This window comes from Anneissia japonica, unplaced genomic scaffold (genome assembly GCF_011630105.1).
Source record: "Anneissia japonica isolate Jap-2015-1 unplaced genomic scaffold, ASM1163010v1 scaffold287847_len925385_cov155, whole genome shotgun sequence".
NCBI lineage: Eukaryota > Metazoa > Echinodermata > Crinoidea > Comatulida > Comatulidae > Anneissia > Anneissia japonica.
Genome location: NW_022731638.1, coordinates 82,647 through 105,078, shown reverse-complemented (window position 1 = coordinate 105,078; position 22,432 = coordinate 82,647). Strand labels below are relative to the sequence as shown.

At 34.5% G+C, this 22,432-nt stretch overlaps 1 protein-coding gene across 1 annotated transcript; it reads right to left on the bottom strand.

Moving 5' to 3' along the window:
• Window positions 1-9,318: 9,318 nt before the first annotated feature.
• On the bottom strand, window positions 9,319-20,444 carry LOC117115489 (interferon-induced very large GTPase 1-like). The gene is made up of 2 exons (XM_033259333.1): window positions 20,397-20,444; window positions 9,319-14,034 (listed from the first exon to the last, which is right to left on the bottom strand). The coding sequence occupies exon 2, from the start codon at window positions 14,032-14,034 to the stop codon at window positions 9,319-9,321; it is 4,716 nt and encodes a 1,571-aa protein (XP_033115224.1). The 5' UTR covers window positions 20,397-20,444.
• Between the last annotated feature and the right edge of the window lie 1,988 nt (window positions 20,445-22,432).

Genomic DNA, 22,432 nt, shown 5'->3' with positions numbered 1-22,432 from the left:
GTGTAATCTAATTAAGTTTTTTAATCAACACTTCTATATAACTGCATGGATTTACCAAATATCTTAGAAATTCTTTAAAATCATACTGCTCTGCCAGATCTATCAACAGTTGTGCATGGTAAGTAATTTTGTTGGCAAACGTTCGATTTCGGGATATACGTACATAGTCGATGACTACTGTTACGTAGTATTGTCTAAGAGAATCGTTAATGGCACTCTTCAAATCACGAGAAACTGCGTAACATGCAGGCACATTATCTTTTACGATAGTACACTCATCTCTCAGCATTTTTCATAGTCTGTCTTTTTAACATTTCATGTACAGTTTGAGGTCAGTTTTATTAACATTATGGTGTTTGGCTAAGTCATTGCACACAGGTAGTGAAAGACCAAAATACGACATGTGATCTGTAACATTTTTAGAATCGAGCTTGATATCTGATATGCTTGGACTATGTTTATATGTTTGTTCACTTAAAATATAAATTACATCTTTATATGTATATTTATAATATTTATACCATTTTTCTGTTCTTCGTTTTCGTTCACGTGCTTTCGGTTTATATGCAAAATATTCATTCATTTTGTTTCTAAAATTCTTGATTCCTTCCTCTAATGTAGTAAAGTGTGTATTCAGTATCTTTTCACCGTTACCCTTAATAACGAGTGACGTTAGTTCGATATTCATTGACACATGTCATTGTATTAATTCTCAAAACACGAGAATGTTCCTCATATCCTGTTTCGAGAGTATTAAACACCTGTATTTCTTGTGTGTTTCTGAAACTGAACACAAAGTTTTTGTTTTAGAGTATCGCCCTCCATAGATCACTGAGTCTGTGATGAAAGTTACTAATTCTTTGACGATACAGTTTTAGATCAATTCAATTATTTTCTCGCAATACCTGAAGAATACACAAACTAATACTAGGATTTGAAAGAACCATGGGTGGATCTCCTTGTCATAAATTAGAGATACCGTATATACCACTTTTTGGTCTTGCATATCAGTTGGGTTTTCTCCCATTAGGCCTATATTATGAGACATAGCCGTCGGAAGCATTTTGCAAGTGGTCCGGCCAAGAGTGGGTGTGGGTGGGTGGGGGGAGAAACATATTTTTTTCACCATGGTTGAAAAAATGGCTCCTAAGCCAGGAAATAGCACATGCATAATTAAAAAAATTAATGTATTCACTTTTAATTTAAGGGTTTAAATTTTAATCAGAAGTAGGCCTAACGAGGGCCGGCTTGGACATTATACCTTTGCCCATATGTTATAATAGTTATTTGTTATTTTATAATATATTTTGCATCTAAACATTTTCAAAATCAATCTTATATATTAAAGTTAAGAATTGTCAATAAAGTTGAAATGTACAATAGGCCTACAAAACAAGCTCATGGGTGGATTAAAAATATATATATAGGCCTATACAACATTAAAGAGATACGAACATTAATAATAAATCCACATAATAATATAGTAGTGTATATTCATTAAAGTAAGTACAGTTCTCCTCCAAGTAAAGACTCCTCCAATTAAACATTTTTGCGGCCTACGTTGGAAGGCTATCTTTTATCATCAGCTGTTCCTTTTAATTACATACGGTACTGTATTTCCTCTATTTAGAAACCATGGTTGATGGATCCAACTGAAAATCCCCCCCCCCCCAATTAAAGACTACTATAAAATAAACAGTGATTTTAATGCATTTTTTCTACAATAAATTGTGTTATATATGACTTGACGTAGGAATATTTGCCAATGCACTGTTTTGTGTACAGCGTTTTGAATATTGAATGACGATAATGTAGACAATGTTAGTAATATTTTAATTGAAAGACGAGTTGATGTCTGGCTACCAAGACATTTTTAATTAAGAATAAGAGCATGCAGTTACTGTACAACCATTTTAAAACATTTAATGTATTATTTTTTAATTTCCATCTAAATAGAGAAATCTAAAGACCACATGTAGTACCCATGAGTTCCAAGTCTCCCGTAGAGCCCCGGAATGGAATCTCCTGGATATTGGCAGGAAGGACTCGCGCGAGAAGCACGAATCTCACGAAATAAACCATCTACACAATTTCATGATGATATTTGCATGCTTTATCAAGTTTTTATACTGTATTAAATATCAATTGTCTGCGCAGCAGTTAATGCCAATCATTATTGTTTGTCACCATGCACAGCAAAATTTAGATTTCATAAGTAAACTCATTTAAACAGGGATTCTATTAGACACCAAAAGACCATGGGTTTGGCAGACCAAACTGAAAATTTCTAGGCTTACTAAAGTACTTTAAAATGTATAGTGTTTTAGTCTTTTTACACACTACAGACATAACATACATCAATAGCCCACGTTCTGTGTACAGTGCTCCGTATTGTATTATAATAAAATGGAACGCAAGTTTCGTGTGTGGCATGCAGTAATTTATTCTAAAACACTTGAAAGAAAAAATTCAACCGTAATGTATAATATCATAGTTTTGGCAGACCCAACTAAAAATTGTTCCTTCATTCAATAAATACATTATTTTTGATATATAAACATATAAGCCTATAGCGATTTTAATGCATTAAAAAAAATATATGATGAAGATGATGATGATTGATATACTTAAAATTATGTTTTGTGTATCAGTGCTTTATATTGAATGGACTGTGCTGTTAGTAATATTGTAATGGTTAGGTAGAACGGGCACAGGACTTGATGTGTGACTTGACTACCGGGAAATTGTTTAAGCATTAATAATAATAATAATAACAGCATACAGTAACTGTAGGCCCTACATCCATTCTAACAATCTTACATTTACTATCTTTTCATAATTTCCCTCTAAATAGAGATATTTAAAGATATACTTTTAAAGCCGGTCTTTAATTTTAAGGATTCAAATTAGAGACCAAACCTGCTGAAGACCACTAAAACCCTGGTCCCAAAAGGGGATTTTTAATTGGTGGCATGGATGGAGACCTGTAACAGGATTGAGAAAAATTGGTCCGGCCAAAGCCGGTGCGGTTCCGACGGCCCTGTGAAAGTGGCGTCACCTTAACCAATTACTAGGGTAGAAATTTCATTATCATGGTTTGTGTGTTCAATACTTGCTACAGCCGAGCACGCAGACACTCTGTATCAGCTACAATGATATAATCACAATTGGTTGATTGTTGTAGATCTTCTTGTAGATGAACTAGCGGGGCAAAAATACCTTTTTGTACACCTACTTGCACTAACGGCAAATTGTAAACCAAACATTTTATTTAGCATGGTTGATTTGCCAGTACTTTCCTCACCTAGCACAGAGAGCACAAACAGCCGTGTGTATATCTTTACATTGTATCTTTGATCCATGTAGTAGGAACATGAGACTCATCACCATCCATTAATTCCAAGGATAATTACCATCAATTAACATATTATCAGCAGCAACCACTGGAAAGCGCTGAACAAAATATGAAGAAGACAAATTGAAAAGCAATAGGCCTACCATTTGTGGATTATTTTTACGCAATGCAAGACTTTCGCTTGCACTGGTGTAGAGGACTAAGATAGCTAATTGCAGATTTAATTTTTCTCTATGGCATTGCCCGGTTAGTCTCATTTGTCTTTGAAAGTATAAGTTTCCAAACAGAAACAGATTATTTTAAAATATTTGAATAGTTTCATCTGCTTTCAGTTTCATCTGGTAAAACTTTCATCGACACAAACGGACATCGGATGCTAGTTTACAAAATGCATAACGAAGTCATATTGATAATACCATATCCCTCCCCCTCCACCACCACCACCGGCCAAGCTCGTCGTGCAGTCGGAGCAAAAAATAAATAAAAATAGGTCTGCACGCCTACTTAGAAATTATAAAGTAAAGCCATGACGAAAGGATAAATGGGGGAAACAGAGAATTTTATATTTTTGGTCATCTTATATGCATACTGTATATTTAAATACAATGGAATGTCGCTTTATGCAATCATTATTTTTATTTGTTCAGATGCTATTATAATATTGTAGTTATTACACATGTAGAAAATACTTGCTCGTTGATTATCTCAATGTTTACAGAACAATAAAGTAAGTACAGTAAGTTGAATCTGAATTCCATCTATTTATATGCTACTTGGACATAAATATTATATCGTATGTTTCATATCAATGTTTGCCTAGACTAATACAAATTTAGAACAGAATTTACGGCAAGACATAATGCATAGCATCGTCGTGCAGTCGGAGCAAAAAATAAATAAAAATAGGTCTGCACCAAGCCAAAACATGACCTTAACAGTCGTAGTGTGTCATTTCCGGCCATCCAGAGATTCCTTATTTTAAAAAAAATATTTGGGAGGTGGGAGCAGGGAGTTGTTATAGTGGTGGGAGGGAACACGACTCCCTCCCAAACCCTCTTCACAGGCATACAAGCTCTAGCCCCTCTGTCGGACAGCTTAGCCTCCCCCACCCTCTAGAAAATGTATCCTAGAGCCGCCACTGGGTCTAGGCATTCCCTCGGCCTCCAATCAAGGCTTGGGCACTACCAAAGGCTTTCTTAATTTCAAGATAGCTCCCACCTCCACTTTTAACCACGGGTCGACGCCCTTGATTATGCTTGCTTTATTATCGATGAAACAGTGTTTTACACTTTAAAATAATAATTTAATTGTTTCAGTTGTAGTTTAACTTAATCGATGGAATATGCAGACAGTAACGTTAACATTGTCATTAGACGTGTAGCCTTAAATATAGCCCTCAAATCTTGACCACAGTAAATACCACATAAAAGAATCATCACGTTGTACCTCTATTATTTTCTCTTTTTCTATGAACTTGAATTGTTTGACAATAATGGCAAATAATAATTATCTCAGCCTCTAATTATTTTTATAAATGATTATCAATTTGTTAAATTGTTTGCGGCATATGTGCTGTTCTTTAAGTAGGCCTACACTATAATAATTTTTTTTAAATTTTTTTATTATTCTTATTTCATCTTCATTTTTACTTTTAAATTTTGATGTATTTAAAATGTTTCATTTCGATTAATGTTTTCGATGTTCTTGTAATAAAAAAAATGCATTTACAATTTAATAGCACTTTCCTATGTTTTAATATATTTAACTTTAATTTTTTTTTTTTTTTGTTAAAAATTTCTTCTTTCATTTTTTTTTGTAAATATCGTACGATTTCGATTTGTTTTGAATAAAGTAATAATTAATTGTAAGTATTTTATTTCTTACTTACTTACTTAGGGAGGGACGTACCAGGACTTATTTGACTAGCATCCTCCATTCGTCTCTATCAAGCCATTACCAATGGGAGCAGTGGCGGCTCTAGGATATTTTATGGGGGAAGAGTTTCGGAAATTTGAGATAAATATAATCATACTGATTTTCTGTGCCGTTTCATATTCGTTGCTGCTCTAAGTATGTGTGAATGGCAGCTATTAAAATTCGTTTTTCAAGAGTCTTTATTACTGTCTAGCCTTTCGAACCATATCGGACTAGAACTGTTTCAACTGCGCCTCTGAATAGTTGTAAATTGATGGCACTGTTTACCGGACTTCCATGCTATACATTCTTTTTGTTGAGTGCAGCCCATGCTTTTCCTTCTTATTTCAAAATCTCTAATGTTAGTGTTTATGAAGCTGCTAAGATATTGGAAGTCGTTAACTTGCTCTTTCTTTTCTACTTGAAGTTTTATTTCGAAACTTATTTTGCCATTCAACATAATCAAATATTTGTGTTATCGCTTTAACATTAGATACTAAAACGAACAATGAACCGCAAACACATTGAATCTACATTCAAGCTAATAAGAATTTTATTAAACATTAATATTCATTTTCTTAATCATTGTGGAATTTCTAAAAATGAATAGTACCACGTTTCATAGGATGATTAGGCTTATCATCACCACCATCTATCACCACTAGGCCTATACAACACCACACCTGAGGTCATATACAACAACCACCACCACCACCACTATCTTAACTACAGTAATATGTTTTACTACCATAATATTCAAGATCTAATGTAAAAGAATGCATACAGACATGATATATGCCTATGTATTTTAGTATGTAATTGGCGATATCTTCAACAAATTATTAAACCATTTTAGACAAACTATCAAACCATCATTGACGGCTAAAAATACACTGCAATTACTTTTTTTTTTTAAATAGGTCTATTTTTAAAATGTCCTCTACGTGACACTAATTTAATCAGTCAACCAAATGTCAAACATAAAAGTGTAATACAGGACAAAAGGTCTACACAATGGCGGGAATTACAGAGGTTATGACGACACTATTGACTGTTGAAATTGTACGCCTACTTCGAAATTAAAAAGTAAAGCCATGACGAAGGGATTATAAATGATAAATGGGGGAAACAGAGATTTTTATATTTTTGGTCATCTTATATGCATACTGTATATTTAAATACAATGGGATGTCACTTTATGCAATCATTATTTTTATTTGTTCAGATGCTATTATAATATTGTAGTTAATACACATGTAGAAAATACTTGCTCGTTGATTATCTCAATGTCTACAGAACAATAAAGTAAGTACAGTAAGTTGAATCTGAATTCCATCTATTTACATGCTACTTGGACATAGATATTATATCGTATGTTTTATATCGATGTTTGCCTAGACTAATACAAATTTAGAACAGAATTTACGGCAAGACATAATGCATAGCATCCCCGCCATTTGGAATAGTATAAGTAGGCTAAAATGTAACACATCGACATTGCAATCCACACAATATAACTCAGAATTCTATAATAGGCCTACATACTACAATAAAGCATAAAGCTAAAGCATCTATAAAGTGTATCTATAAACAATTTAAATTCACTACATACAATAATAAAAAAGATAAATGTATCGCTTCTTAATAGACCGAATTAGTCACCAAAACAAAGTTACTTTAGTGGGTATAACATCAACACAAGCCGCTAGGTGACAGTGTTTACAAACAATAATAAGCCTCCACTCTAATAAATTTTACTGTTTTCAAACTCTTCAAAATTGTTTATTTGTACATTTTATCGTAAACAAACTTATCGAAAAGCTTTGATAAATATTCCTTATAAATAAACGTCCAAAGTTGTTCATACCCACTAAAGGAAATCGCGATGACGTCAACTTCGATGACTAATTCGGTCTATTTTCGTTTTCAGGATTATAATAATATATGAATAATTATCTAACATGGAATAATAATTAACTATCATTTCGAAAAAAACACCAAAAAAACAGAACAAATATGTATTCTTAACCCCATAGTCCTCAACTTGGTTAACGTTTATATATAGTACTGTACAAGAATATATGCCCGCGCATTAATATGTATTATAATTAACTTATCAGTAACAGTTGTGATTAAGTCATAATGTATATGTTTTCGTTATCAGATATAAGTGATTATTTAAAATGGAACAATAATTCACTCTCGTTTCTAAAAAAAGAAAAAGAAAAAAAAAACAAAAAACAAAACAGTTATGTATTTTTTACCTCATAGTCCACAATCTGGTCAACATTTACATGATAATAATAAAAGAAGTTTGTCAGTAGTATTCAAGTATAGTGTGATACAATAAAAAGAAGTGACAGATACCGACTAACTGTACATAGTGCAAATGTATATTTCTATGGTGGATTTTTTTCTAATAATTTGCAAAAAATAACTACATTTTATTGATGAAAGCATTTCCAGTAATAATATTATATTTACACATACACACTTAGTCACTGGTAAATAGAAATGCATTATACACGTAGCCATCATTAACAATATTAATAAAGGAAACAGAGTAATTACACGTGATTTCCACTAACAATATTATCAGATAAAGTACAGTAGGCCTAATTAAAACAGAACATTATAATACCATCGTGGCCACTATTAACAAATTACCAGATAACTAAGACAGAGTATTATATACATGGTCACGATTAACAATTATTATTACAAAGTAAAGTGCGTTAAAACAGCATTAAGCCTACATGGCTAGTTACCATTAACAATTTTACCAAACATAATTTAAAACAGAGCAATAGTCGTGGCCACCATTAACAATATTACCAAAAAGTACACGTGGCCACCATTAACAATCAGAGTGGTGCCAGGATTGCCCGACGGTGAGGAATCGATGTCCCCGACGGGGGAAGAAACGTGTCACAATCAACGTGAACGATGACGTCCCTACTATTACCAGATAAATAACATTTAACAGAGCATTTTACGTGGTCAACATAAACAGTATTACGTAACAGAATGATAAAGTACTTTAAAAATTGTATTCGGCCACCATTAACACTATATTAGATAAAGTACATCAACATTCTATTAACCTATTCATCACACATATCAATGTACTGTACGTAATCTATACAGACACTATCCCATTTATCACATTTGACTACGTAACTAATGGGTTTTAAACATTCTTAATTTTGATTTGTTTTTCATTGTGCTAATTGACCAATTATTTGTTTCACCACATATCATTGTTTTACAATCAATTGTGAGCTGTTTTCACAAAATGAGTCTTGTGTTACAACACATGAAAAAGGAGTTACTAAATTATTCAGATAGCAGGCATTAAAAGGTTTATTTTAATCTTAAAATCATCAAGTTCTCTTCTTGAAAACAACCACAGCAACATCATATTTAAATTCATATACTGTATCTCATATACTTTAGAAAAAATCTATTCTAACGATAAACAACTGATAAATTTGCATTGGATTTCCTATCAAGTCTAAAAAAAGAGCTTAACAATTACAGTGTCTTATAAAGCAACTTAATATAATCAACATTTGCTATCACAAAATATATATTAAACTTCTCAAAACACTAAAAGCCATTTACTTTTTTGATTATATCAAACTGACCAGACATACAACAAGGCTTTTTTGACAGGTTGATAAATTAAATTTCAATTTACAACGAGTGTATTATGAGTTTTATATTCGTATAGGCCTATATAATAATTTTGATTGTTTTGCACGTTACTATTTTTAGTGCTTTTTATAGATTATATGTGTTAATCATGTCGTCCTTTGCTGTTTCCCAGCTAATTTCCGTCCATCCATATGGAATATCCGCTGGCTGACAATTATAGTATTCAGCAATTTCTTCATTGTAAGTTGCCATAAACCATTTCCAGTACAATTGCGAATCACTTGCTATCGGCTGGATCTTCCAGGCTTTGTAGTATTTATTAACACTTTGATAGTCTTTGTAGGGATGGTATTTGCAATCAGTGTCTTTATTTTTGAACCTAGCGTCTGTCATTACAGATGAAGTGCATACGTTGACACAAAGTTTGCCTGTGTCCACCCTACGATACCCAGCAACTCCTTGTGGCCGATGGTACTCTGTACGATGGTCATCATATTTGTCACCAGCCTTTTGCCAGTACTCTGTACACCTAATACAGACAGCACGAACAACCGTTTATTGCCCATTTTGTTTTTAAGGCACGACATTACATCTTTTATCCATTTAATAGGAACATGCGACGCATCACCATCCATTAATTCCAACGGATGTCCTTCAAGTAACATATCGGCGGCAACCATTGGAAATCGCTGAACAGAATACGATGAAGTTGGCAACTTGAAATGCAATACCATTTCGTAGATTTGTGCAATTTCTCTATTAAAATGTTCCAAACCTACAGAGAGATTTGTAAGTTTCCGCTGAAGTTCATCAAGGATTTTTCTTGAGGATTCTATTTCTGTAGTTGGCTTATTTTGGTTTTTGTATACAGCATTACATAATTGGTTCCATTTGGCATTGTACTCCTCGCGTACTGGCTGCAATTGATTGATACTACACTGATCCGCCATTATTTTAACCCAGCAATAGAAATATTTTCGGTTTAGCGGTGGATATGAAAAAGATTTCATGAATATTTTTATCAGGTTTGAAAAACAGCTACAATCATATTTTTGCTTGATTCGTAACCGATTGAGGTCTGATTGTACTTTGTCAATATATTGTTCAGTTGCCATATTTCCTTTCTGTTTTAATTGGCATAGTTCTCTGTTTCTTTCAGCAATTTCGATTGCAATCATTTGCAGAGGTAACAGTTTTATTTTTTCTTCAGCATTATCACTGTCGCCTGTTTGATGTTGTAAACTTGTCAACATTTCTTCAGCGTCTGCTTTCGCATCTAAACATTCTTTTGTGTCCTCATCAACGTAAAAACCAATGTTTTTCCATACAGCGCTACACTTCTCTATACTCCGTTTAGGTACGCCACAACGTTCTTTCGAAAGGAGATAATTAAGAGTACTTCTTATTTCTCCACTCATTTGTAACTCATTTTTTTCCGAAGAATATATCAATACTGATTGTTTTGGCGGATCCTCACCTTTAGAATACCGTTGCTCCAAAGACAGAAGTAACTTTGTCATATCTTTCCCAGGGGGGCCTACCGACACAATAACTAAGTAGCCATTTTGCTGGTACAACAACTCAAGTAAATCGGATCCATATTTATCAAGCATGTCAGGGGTGATGAATGCAATGGTTGCAAATGACACCTCACTTAAAAAGGCTGTCTGATCTTTAAGATGCGATGCATTTCCTCGTAAATTCATAATTGCTAGAGCATCAGCAAATTTATCCCGATTTCTACCAGTTGGAAGGTACCATGTCAATTCTAATAAGCCGGTTGATATAGTTCTTTCAATATTACCACCATTACTTCCGTAGTGAAAGAAAACGTCATGTTTTTGATCGTTGATAACAGCGTTGAGCATCTTGGATTTTGATTTGGAAAGCCTACCAATGCGCAGTGCAGACACGATTGGAATTGGATGCAAAGACATTGATCTCTCACACGATGTTCCGGAGTAAGTTTTCCATTGTTTCTTGATAGTTCTTGTCGCCCAAAGAAGCATTTCACAACTGTGGGAACCATCAACAATTAATGGAAGAAGTAAAGGAATACTTAACTGACACATTGTTAGTTTCTCCATGATTAATTGCCTTAAGAAGTCATCGGCACACATAAAAAGAGCAACCAGTACATCAGCAGGATTAAATTGAATGCCTGCTGTGCTATTTCCTTTGTTTACTGTTGCGGGTGTATTCAGTAGTGCTGAAAATGTCTTTCCACCGGAATAATTCATAGACGTCTGATTAGGTTCCAAAAAAAGTCCATCGTAGTTACACAGGATAATGCTTTGCAACAAGTACCATGGAATGTTGCTAATGTGTTGAAGATCATCGCGTAAAATTACATTTTCAGAAACCATAAGGGCTTTTTGGCGGGTTATTTTCTTGGGGAAATGCCGTTCTAAATTTAACACTTTAATGATATCAGGGCATTGAGGCTTTAATTCATATATATTTGGAATGTTATTTCTTGATCCATATATCTCTTTGTCGCAATGCATGGCTTTGAACAATGAACTGCGCAGGCTCAGGTCTTGATCGTGGCTATTTATTTGTCCATAATATTGTTGAATATAAAATTCAATTTTCATCCAGTTATCAGGATCTTCGTTTTCCAAAGAATCTATTGTGTCTCTGATCTCTCTTGGTAGGTCCTGTGTTGATTTTTTAAGTTTGTGTTTCAGGTTATAGCAGTCGCCAGTTAGCATTGTCGATTCTAAAAGCGTAGAGAAGATAAAAACTGATTTTCTTTCCTCGTCGTTCATATTTGTATATGTCGAAACGTTGTTTTTGACCGTAAGTACAAGGTTGCTAATGTCTTGGATAGTCAATTTTGTATGCAGGAATCCTGTTGTTTCACTAAACCCCAGTGGTGTCGTCAGGGCCAAAAGAAACTTAGCATCTGATAGCCGATTCTGACGTTGGAATACATTGACAAGTCGAATCACTGCTGTCGACAGATACGCTGCGACGTTTGACGATGTGTGCTGCCTTTGGTCTTCAAGATCCATTATAGCTTTTTCCAAAAGTAGAGTGAAGTCGCTGAACTCTGAAATTTCTTGGTTGTTTCTACCATTTCTCTCCTCTTTTACTTTTTCTAAAATGTGTAGCCAATTACGATATTCATTAAGTTTGTCATTTGATACACACGGTTGGTTTAACATATCGTTGTCGTTAATAACCTTAAAAACCATTGCAAGTGTATCATGTATAGGGGAATTCATTAAACGTTTTAGAACATTTAAAATGTCAAAAGCTTTGCTTCCAAGGAAAATATCAGACCATGCTCTGATACTTCTTGTATGCTTGATAACATTTTCTTTTATTTTCAGTAGATTTTCAAGAATTGAGCGTTGGCCATCTGTCACATCAATATTTTCTAAAGATGTTACGTATGTACGGGCCTCGTTTATCAGATATTGTAATTCAGATGAAATATTAAAGATATGATGCACATTTGACATATCCACCCAAGCTTTGAAAAGATAATAACTTATAGTTGAAGCATTCTCAATATGTGATGAATAGTTTTCGTTTAGAATTTCCCAAATCGCAACAGTAAAACCCGTTCCTCGATCAATGACATTCCATGATGAAATATCTGCTGACATTCCCAATTTCCATGTTGGCAAATAAGAGAATGTTTTATGACCACCGGAAGTTACAGCCTTTATTACTGAACATTTAGAGTTACGGGTCTTGTATTCTATTCTAATTTTCCCTTTTTCTTTTTTAGCATCATACTCAGAACTAAGACCAAATCTGCCTAATGGAGCCTTATCGAATGCTGCTATAGATTCAAGATTGATGGCCTGTGTATCAACATCCCCACGAGCGACTACTGTTGAACCTGTTGCAGTTATCCAATGAACTCCACCGAAATGAAAAGGCCCTTGAAAAATATGAGATCCATAAATGTTTAGAAACTCTTTACAGCACTCCATCCCTCTGATTTCGTCAACGTCTATCATTGTACCGATTCTTTTCAGATGTTCTAGAGCACTATCACTAAACCTCAGCTCGTCTCTTCTAAATGTGAATGACGCAATTGGATTTTTTTTCATCCTTGCAGTCGATTTATTGCCGTTACTAGACGGTAGATTAACATATTCTGAAACACATCCATATTTATCTGTATGTTCAATAAACGATTTCACGTGCTCATCGTCTCCATCGATAATCACCTCCGTTATAGATAAATTTGAACCATTGAGACGAACCGTTGAGGGAGCTTTTAAAACTGGATAGTTGGCAGAAAAAATGTAATTTCCATTTCCAGTGTAAAGAACGCCTTTCAAACAAACTCCACAAGAAGATGATTGAATAAGATGGGAGGGCAGCAGATCTTGTGTAGGTATAGGTGCCTCTAAAAAGCAGCTCAATTTGGACAAATCATTTAGTACTTCTTCAAGTGAGGTGTTCGGCCGTATCCAGTTTGCTGATGTTAGCAGAAGGATTTCTCTGAATGATTGTTCTTTGGCGTGAACACTTTTACAAGATCTTGTTTTGCCATTTGAAAGTAATGACTTGATTTGCTTAATACCATCCATAATTAATCTAATACGGTTTTGTACTTTAACAAAATGCAATGCAAATGAAGGATACTCATTATCTATTCCAAAAAGATTTTGGAGTTTCATCAATTCATTTCTTGTTTGACAAACATGTTTTAAATCATTCAAGCTATCCAGTCCGATATGTTTAACTGAATCCATGTTTGACACTGCAAATTTAGTCTTCAGTATGCTAAGCCAATGGCGTTCATCCAATCCTAACTCTTTGAGCCTCACGCATAAATTATTTTCTGATTCTGTGATTGATTGTTCTTCATCTTGAGTAATATCAAACAGTTCATGCAGCCCACTTATTTCGTATTTGTCTGCACGTTCAATTACCTTTCGGATTGCTTCATGATTCTGTGCAATAGCTTTTAATTGTAAAATGTCATTCACGCCTAACACTTCCCTCAATATTTTTGTCCACTTGACTGCATCTAGGCCAACATCTTGTATCAAACATTGAAGTTCACTGAGGCGCCAAAATGACACAGCATTCACAGCATACTCAAGTACATTGTACAGCATAGACAGTATATGCCCCATCTGTATGGGCAAACATAAGTATATTTAATATAAAATATTAATTTACTATATATAATTATTTATTGGTCTACCTTTACCGCAGACAATCAACAAATGATAAAACAAGTAAGTAAGGATATGCCCACCATAAAAACAGAAATACATTTGAAATTGTCAGAGCATGAATAAATAAAAGAATTATCATTAAACATTAGTTAAAAACATACCTAGATAAAAACATAATTGAGCGCAAATTTAAAATAAAGTTATTCAGCTTTACGAAAAGTTGTAATTTATTATAAATAAATCAGATATTCTGTCATACTAGATATATGCTTGGTATAGCAATCATTTTATTGGTAAATTATATCACTCAAAATAGTTAGTTATGATTGGATAGAAAATGTTGATAGTAGATGGAAACCGATAAGTGCAGTTGTTTTTAATCGAATGCAAAAGAAATAGCGAAAAGATGTCCGGCGGGGGACAATATGTAGTTTAGGCTTAACATATAACATTTCAGATTTTCAGCCCCGAAATCACTAAAAAATATCGGGATGGCGTCCGGTGGGGGACATACATATACATATACATATATACATATGTGTATATATATAAGATGAAACATAAAGCAAGTTGTAGTCATTTTTAGAACTCTGTTATTACTCTGAATTCAGGAAAAAGTAAAAAAAAAAAAAAAAAAAAAAAAAAAAAAAAAAAGAGAAAGAAAAAAAATTTAAAAAAAAAAAAATTTTTAATATTCATTTAAAAAAAAAAAAAAAAAATAAAAAAAAAAAAAAAAAAAATAAAAAACACAAAAAAAAAAAAAAAAAAACAATAAGCAAAATTGGTAGCAATATAGCCTATAATGTGTTAGTGAATTGTAAATAGCCTATCATCTGTCTCTTATACACATCTAGATGTGTATAAGAGACAGATATCATGTACTTTGTCACTATTTATTTTATTAACTCCAGTCCCAAAACCTTGAAAAACACCGAGGTGGGGGGGGGGGGAATATATTTTTCTGTAATTAAATTATATTACATTATATTTCATTTATTAAATTTTGACTCAGGGCCAATGCTATTTCAATGCAAGCATTATGTTTACAAATGGCAATGAAAGAATACTGAATACCGACTTATATATCATATACCAACTAAGCAAGGCGAGTAGCAATTCTCTGAAAAAATAGTATAGCTTTTTATAAATTAATCACAATCTAACTTCTATTTTCCAATCTCTCTAATATTTGAGTATAATCTGTTAATTTTCCAAATAGTATTATTAATTTAAGAAAAATTTAGAATGTATCATACTCTTAAACTTCAACAGTTGTGATTAAAAACCGAAAACGGGTGTTCAGGCCTTATCAGCCACAGAATGATGAAAGATAGTCTAACATTGTTGGTTTCGATCGATACCCATAAAGGAAAAAAGAAACCAAAGGGCAACTGAAACAATGAAAAGTTTAAAGTCACACTTTACTGTATTTTTCATTTTTTTTTTTTTTTTTTTTTGTGATTTTTGACGTTTGATTACTTTTCTTTTCCTTTTTTTAAATCATATTTGTAGAGGGTGATCCTTCCAGCGTATCCTAAAAGATTGGCTGATATTCAGTGCCCTTTTAAATAAATGAAAGAATGTGATGCTTTTTATGAGCCTTATGGAGTTGAGTTGCAGGAACTGAACACAGGACCCTGGATTAGAAGACAAGCATCTTAGCCACTCCAATGTCCGTTAATAGCGCAAATTCTCACAACCCTATGTCCAGCAATACCAATACCAAATTGATGTAGGCTTACAGTGCCCATTGCGTCTGCAGCTAAAGAAGGAATTTTTCTCAGTACGATTACATTTGGAACAGCATTTATTAGTCTAACTGGCATCAAGTGGTTGGAACTTTAAGCCCTCTTCGTTGCATCGATGTACTTGTCCATGACAATTCACTTTTGTAGATAAGTTTAACTACTAAATGTAATGGCGTAATTATGGATAGGAGCTGATGAATAATGAAATAAAATTACTTTCAAGAATTGTTCGCTGAGAGCTTACATATGTAGAAGGCCTTCATTTAGGCCACCGTGAAAAAAACGGGATGGGCGTGAGATAACGCGGGGGGGGGGGCGGAATGGGCAAAAACGTGACAGGCCGTGATTGCAGATTTTTAAACTGGCCACCGGGAACACATAATGTAAACCTAGCATAAGAGGCCATGTCCAATATATTCGTTATTAATCAGATGACATATTGAATTGTTTCAATTGATTCACTGACCAATAAATCCTAGATTAACCACAGAAAACGTGATTCATGTTCAATTTGTAGAATTTTAAAGATAGGCTTATGGGTGCCATCTTGATGTGAAGTGGTTTGGCGCAGTGGGAACGGTCTGGTTACCCAATTTCGAGGTCGGGGATCAATTCCCTTGCTGTGCATTCCACTTGTATCTTTGAACAAGACACTTTATCTACATTGCTTCTCTCAACCCAGGAGTATAAGTGGGTAGGCCTACCTGGTAGGGTTAAATGCCAAAATGCGCTGATGTAGCTGCTGCATTGTTTTGGCATACTCCCCCAGGGAGCTTGAGTTTGTGTCCATAGGCGTTTAATCCCACTGACCGGGGTATTTATGTGAAGCGCTTAGAAGCCTTGTTGGCATTATACGCTATATAAGTCTAACATCATATTATTATTATTGTTATTGTTATTGTTATTATTATTATTATTATTATTATTATTATCTTTGAAACACAATGTTGAATTTATTTGTTGTTGAACAGATGACATTTTGAATTGTCTTTTGTGATTCATTGTCATATAAATAATAAATTAACACCTCCTAAAACGCAATTACAGTACAATTTTGTAGATATTGATACATATGGTCAAAACATTTTGGCGGCTATCTTGGAAAAAAAAAATCATTTTCCGGTGGTTGGATTTAGTAAGACATTTATCTGTAATTCGTACATCGATTAGGCCGCTAGTACCAAAATCCGTTGAAAAAACTTTTGTTGCAATGTTTTGGGGTTACCGTTTTTTCATGCTGCAAAGTAGTAGCATGTTGGCTTGGAATTTCCAATTGGCTTTTTGCAATTTTTGATATATTTTAATGTTAAGCGCATCGAGGCTCTGGAACATTTTGAAGCAGTGGTGGCGCCAGCGGGTGGCGGGACAGGGAGTACATTAACCAATGTGTGTTTAGGTCGTCCTCTGTTTCCTTTTACTTTTCTTAGTTGTTCATCTGGTTCGATTTTTGCTGGTATGTTTTCTGGTAGTCTAAGTAGATAATACAGTCATTTGTGTCTCCTCCTTTTTATTGTTTTGGTTAATAATTCATTTTCTTTGGTCTTCATGTGTTCAATTGTTATTCTGTCTTTTAGTTTGATGTTTAGTGTTATTCTGAATGTGTTTATTCTTGAAGGCGTTTGTCTATGGTTTAAGATGTGTTCATATTTTTTGAAAGCGGTTCTATCCTACCATCTCAAATGATGTGCACCTGTCAGTGGCGTCCTATTTTACACAAACATGGTATTCATATTATCTATACACTATAGACTATCCACGCAATGGTGAATAATGAAACTGAATAAAAATAAATACTGTAAAGACCTGGTATTCAACCTTTTTAAGCTGGGGGGGGGGCAGTTTCAATCTATTGAGACCACCGGCTGGACAACATAATTTTTAAAATTTTTTTTAATGTCAGCTTCACCCACTTTATAGTCTTACAAGTCTCCCTAATATGCCTATTATTAGCCTTGGTTTTTTGACATCATCTAAGATAAGCCTTGTTTTCAACGCAGTTGGCATAGGGAGAATACAATTCTCCTACCCTTCAACCACTAGAAATTTAAAAAAAAAATACCCTAATGTACTAAAGCTGAAAAAAGATGTCAGCGCCAGAAAGTTCCCGACGAGGAGTCAGATTCCCTTTCCTTTTTTTTACCTCAACTCAACCATGGTTGGGGCTGAGGTGAGCAATTTTTTTTAAATAAACACCTGTAGATTCCCGGAAATGGCACATTCAGACTGTAAAGACACATCAAAGGGTCTTTGGTCCGAAGGTCCATTGGTCTGAAGGCCCGTTGGTCTGAATTAGTGACCTTTTTCCCAGGAATGCAGGTTATACGGCAGTAAAACAATTCCTTTCAATTTATGGAGTAAATTAAGAAACATCACTTTTCTAAAACAATATTCCCAACAATTTTCTCTAACATGTAAAAAAAAAAAAAAAAAACTAGTTTCTTGTCACCTCCCGCATCCATTTCGCTGCCTCACCATTTAAAAAAAATATATATTTCCTTTATTTTGCGAAATGTACACAAATCTTGCTAACTCACATCAGTAAAATTCCTCTCTCGATCGTGGATAGTGAGATATTCCCAGTGAGAATTTCAGCTGAACTATTACCAGTAGTATTATGAATTAAAACTCAATGTGCTATGATACGAATCATATATAGTGCTTCTTTTATTTGCTTTTAATGTGCAGTGGCTGCACTACAGAGGGCACAGGGGTGGGGAAAAATTCCCCCTGGAAAATTTGTTTCTCCCCCAGTTTACCCCCACCCCCGAAAGAAAGGGTAAAAAAAAACACAATTCGTCGGGAGTAAAAAAAAAATATGTATGTATTTTCTACATATTAGTAGACTATCTATTTATAATCGATTGAATAACCCCCCGGAACCCTTAAATTGTCACATTTTTCGGGGGATCAGCCCCATGGACCACTATCGATACATTTTAATTGACATCCGACCACGTCTTTTTCCTCTCGTCGGGGAACTTGCCCCCCACCCCACAAAAAAATCATACCTTACCCTTCATCCCCACACCCCCGAGGCTTTCGCCGCCACTAAACACTGGAATGGAAGTTATTTGAATTCCAGGGGTGGCGCCAGGATTAGCCCGACGAGGGTAGGGGGGGGGGGGGCGAGGTCCTCGGCGAAAACAAAGTGGGCGTAGTAAAGCTTTGATTAAAAGGTTTCGAAAGTTTTCCTGGGGCGAAGCCCCCGAAAACAATTTAGGGGTTTCAAAGTTTTTAATCGATTTTATAGTTTACTAATATGTACAAAATACATATAATATTTTTTCTCCCCGACGAATTGTGCTTTTTCTCCCCGAAGGGGGGGGGGGCGCAGCTCTCCCTGACGGGGTCCCTGCTCTGCTTCTCAAATATTTTCAGGTGGTGACCCTTTGGCATATATCTCGAGATCACAAGGCTATTGTCATAATGTTTGTGTTTATTACTAGGCCTACAAATTCCCGTTAGTATAATTTGATAACCATAGAACTTGCCTCCTAATTTATCAGGTAAAGATATGTACGGTCTATCGTTTTATCTCTACAGTCAATCTCGGCAAAGTTGAATACAAATTGGCTGAGATAAAAATGTTCATTCGTTTTTTATTTAGTGCAAGAAGCATTTGTTATCGTCGATAGTGTGCGGAATGTTTCATTTCCATAGTATAACGAATATTTCCTACACTCGTAATTTTGAATTTGATTGGGCAAAAATAATTGAAAAAAATCTGAAAGTATTTGTCATTGTGTATCAAAAAGTCTGTCCTTTTTGTCAGAAACAGTCTCGCGACCCTCAGAATGTTTTCGCAGCCCAAATCTGGGTCGCGACCAATAGCTTGAGAAGCAGGTTTCTAAATAATAGTCTAAATAATGACAACAACAATCATATTATAATGTCGATTGGGCATTCATATCGACAAGCATAATGTTGATTGACAACAACATGAAAAACGGCACTGAAGGCGTTCCATAACCGTGGGACACGTACCAAGTTTGCAATCAACCAATAAGAAGTTAGAGAAAAGAATGAAACTTATTAGAATATTGGCTTGGAATTTCCCATTGGCTTAGAATTCCCCCGAAATTTCGGCTATAGAAGGCAAACACGAACATGTTATCATCGTCGTCATCATAATTACCACAGCCAGATTACATTCGCATCGCAGGTGAATCCCACAGCTCTCACCTCATTTGTTGGACAATTCCTTTTACCACAACTTGATGTATTGTGTTCATGAAAACATATGCATAGTGACAAGTTAATACATAGTCCTAGACCTACCTTTCAGTGTCATAACTAGGGGTGCACGTCGGAGCAATCTCCCCCCAAAAAAACTCTCTCCCTAAGCTTCCTCTACCCTTCCCCCGCCCCCAAGGCTCTCTCTAGTCTTCCACCATTGGAAATGTTATAAAAGTAAAAAAAAAAATCACTCTGAAGCACACCACCTTATATGACCTTACTTCACCTTCGCACTCATTCATCCCAAAATTCGCACCCCCATCTTCACCATCTCATCCCATCTCAATCGCACCCCCTCCTCAACCGTTCAAGGCTCCTAGGTACGTCACTGACCTTTGAATAGATTTCGGGTGGATTTGGAGATTGACTCTTCCAACTGACTCTGCGTACGCCACTAATATATTTTTTTGCTAAATCCGTGCTTAAATTAATACCATACGCCCTATATCTATCATCACGAGACTCAACCAACCAATAAAACTACAATAATTAACATATGCTGGAATTTCCCATTGACCTGGAATTTCCAGATATTTGTTAAATATTAAAATGACCAACAGAAATCATTAAAAAAAATTGTAATCACTTGCTTATTTTTAAGTAACATACAAATTATTACCTTAATCATAGAAATTACTGAATTAAAAAAAATTGTACCCTAATTGTTATACTTGATTGATAATTTATAAATGGAAGTCAGTGTTTTTCAGCGACCCCTGATCACGAGGTTTCTGCTCAAGCGTCATCAACGCACTTGCACTACATAATCTGTAATCAGTGATTCCTTATCTGAGTTGTCTTTGTCTCCCAGTGCTTGTATAATATTAAATATTAACTATTTGATAACATCATGACTGTTATCTAGGCATATTTTGCCAACTTGTTGAATCATGGGCACAAAATTTTCCATGTCTAATAAATAGAACAGTAAACACGTATTACAATATATGCCTCCGTTAAAGTTAAAATTATTTTACATGAATCAGAATTGGATGTGCACGAAAAGCGGTTTCACTAATATAAACATAAACACATTGTTTTGATATTTATATTTGTAATTTTTAAAAGCACAATGAGGCCTACATACGCCTCACAAAACATGAATTCATTATCACTGTATGTTGTGGAGCAATTGCACAGGGAGCCTGCAATTGGTAAAGGAGGGCCGGGAATTGGGCGTTTATGAAAACCTGTGGGAACAGTGGAGAAAGCGAGAGGATAAACCATGAATGACATGACAACGGCAAAACAGGTCGCCACGGAGACAAACTGCCAGCTGTCGTCCAATGCCAGTCCCAGGATTTGACCAACGACGAGGGGTGAGGCGACTTTCCAGATCCGGGCTTATTGCCAATATCTCTAACGAGAGCAAAAATGGGCTGGGTCTGGATCCGCTCAGATTAATTTCAATATCAATTTTCAATTTCAAAAGGCATTTTATTTACTTCCATAGAACACACAGAATATACAATACAATGGTTTAAAATAAAAACGTAAACAAGCTATTGAAGAAGGCATGATCCCGAGAAGACAAAGATCTTGTGATGGACATGCCTTAAATGAAATAAAGGTCGATACAAACATAAAAGAAGAAAGTCAATGAGAACACAAATAAACAAATAAGTGCAGAACCAAATAAACAAAGATGGAAATATAAAAATAAATAAATAAACAAACAAACAAACAAATGAAGCTCATATATATTGCAGAACATATTGAATCATGACTGAGGATAATTAATTTAACATTAGATGAAATTTCATTTTTGTATGTTCTTAGAGAAACAGCATTTAGAATTACGTTGTTGGGTCTGAGTATCTAATATTATGTCGAAAATAATTAGTGTTATGGATGTGAATATGAGTTTTAAATCGATTGGTTTAATTATGAGTAGAGTGTTGGGAATAAACATATTGTATACATTTTTAGGAGATTACATAACAGAGAAAATAAATTTACTTTGCTGGACAAGAATAATGTTCGTCAGTTTGAAGGGATATAATTTGGAAATAAATGGGAAGAATGAGACCGTGGTGCGTCATCTATGATCCTGATAGCCTTTTTTTTTTTTGGAGAATTTGGAGTTTGTTGATATCGGATAAATGTGTATTGGCCCAGACAATGTTACAGTAGCTCAGATAAGGAAGGATGAGGGTGCCGTAAAGAATACGGAGGATGTTATTGGGTAAAATGGCTAATCTAGAAATGTTACCAATGCTTTTGGATGTTTTAAGTTAAGTTCCTAAACATGTTAGAGTATATTCTGAAAAAATCCATAGAAGGCTTTTCAGTTTAGGATATGAATAACTTTTTTAATTTATTCATTTATTTATTATTATTATTATTATTATTATTATTATTATTATTAT

Excerpts from the sequence above, each read along its gene's own strand:
- LOC117115489 (XM_033259333.1), bottom strand. The coding sequence starts at position 14,034 with ATGGGGCATATACTGTCTATGCTGTACAATGTACTTGAGTATGCTGTG.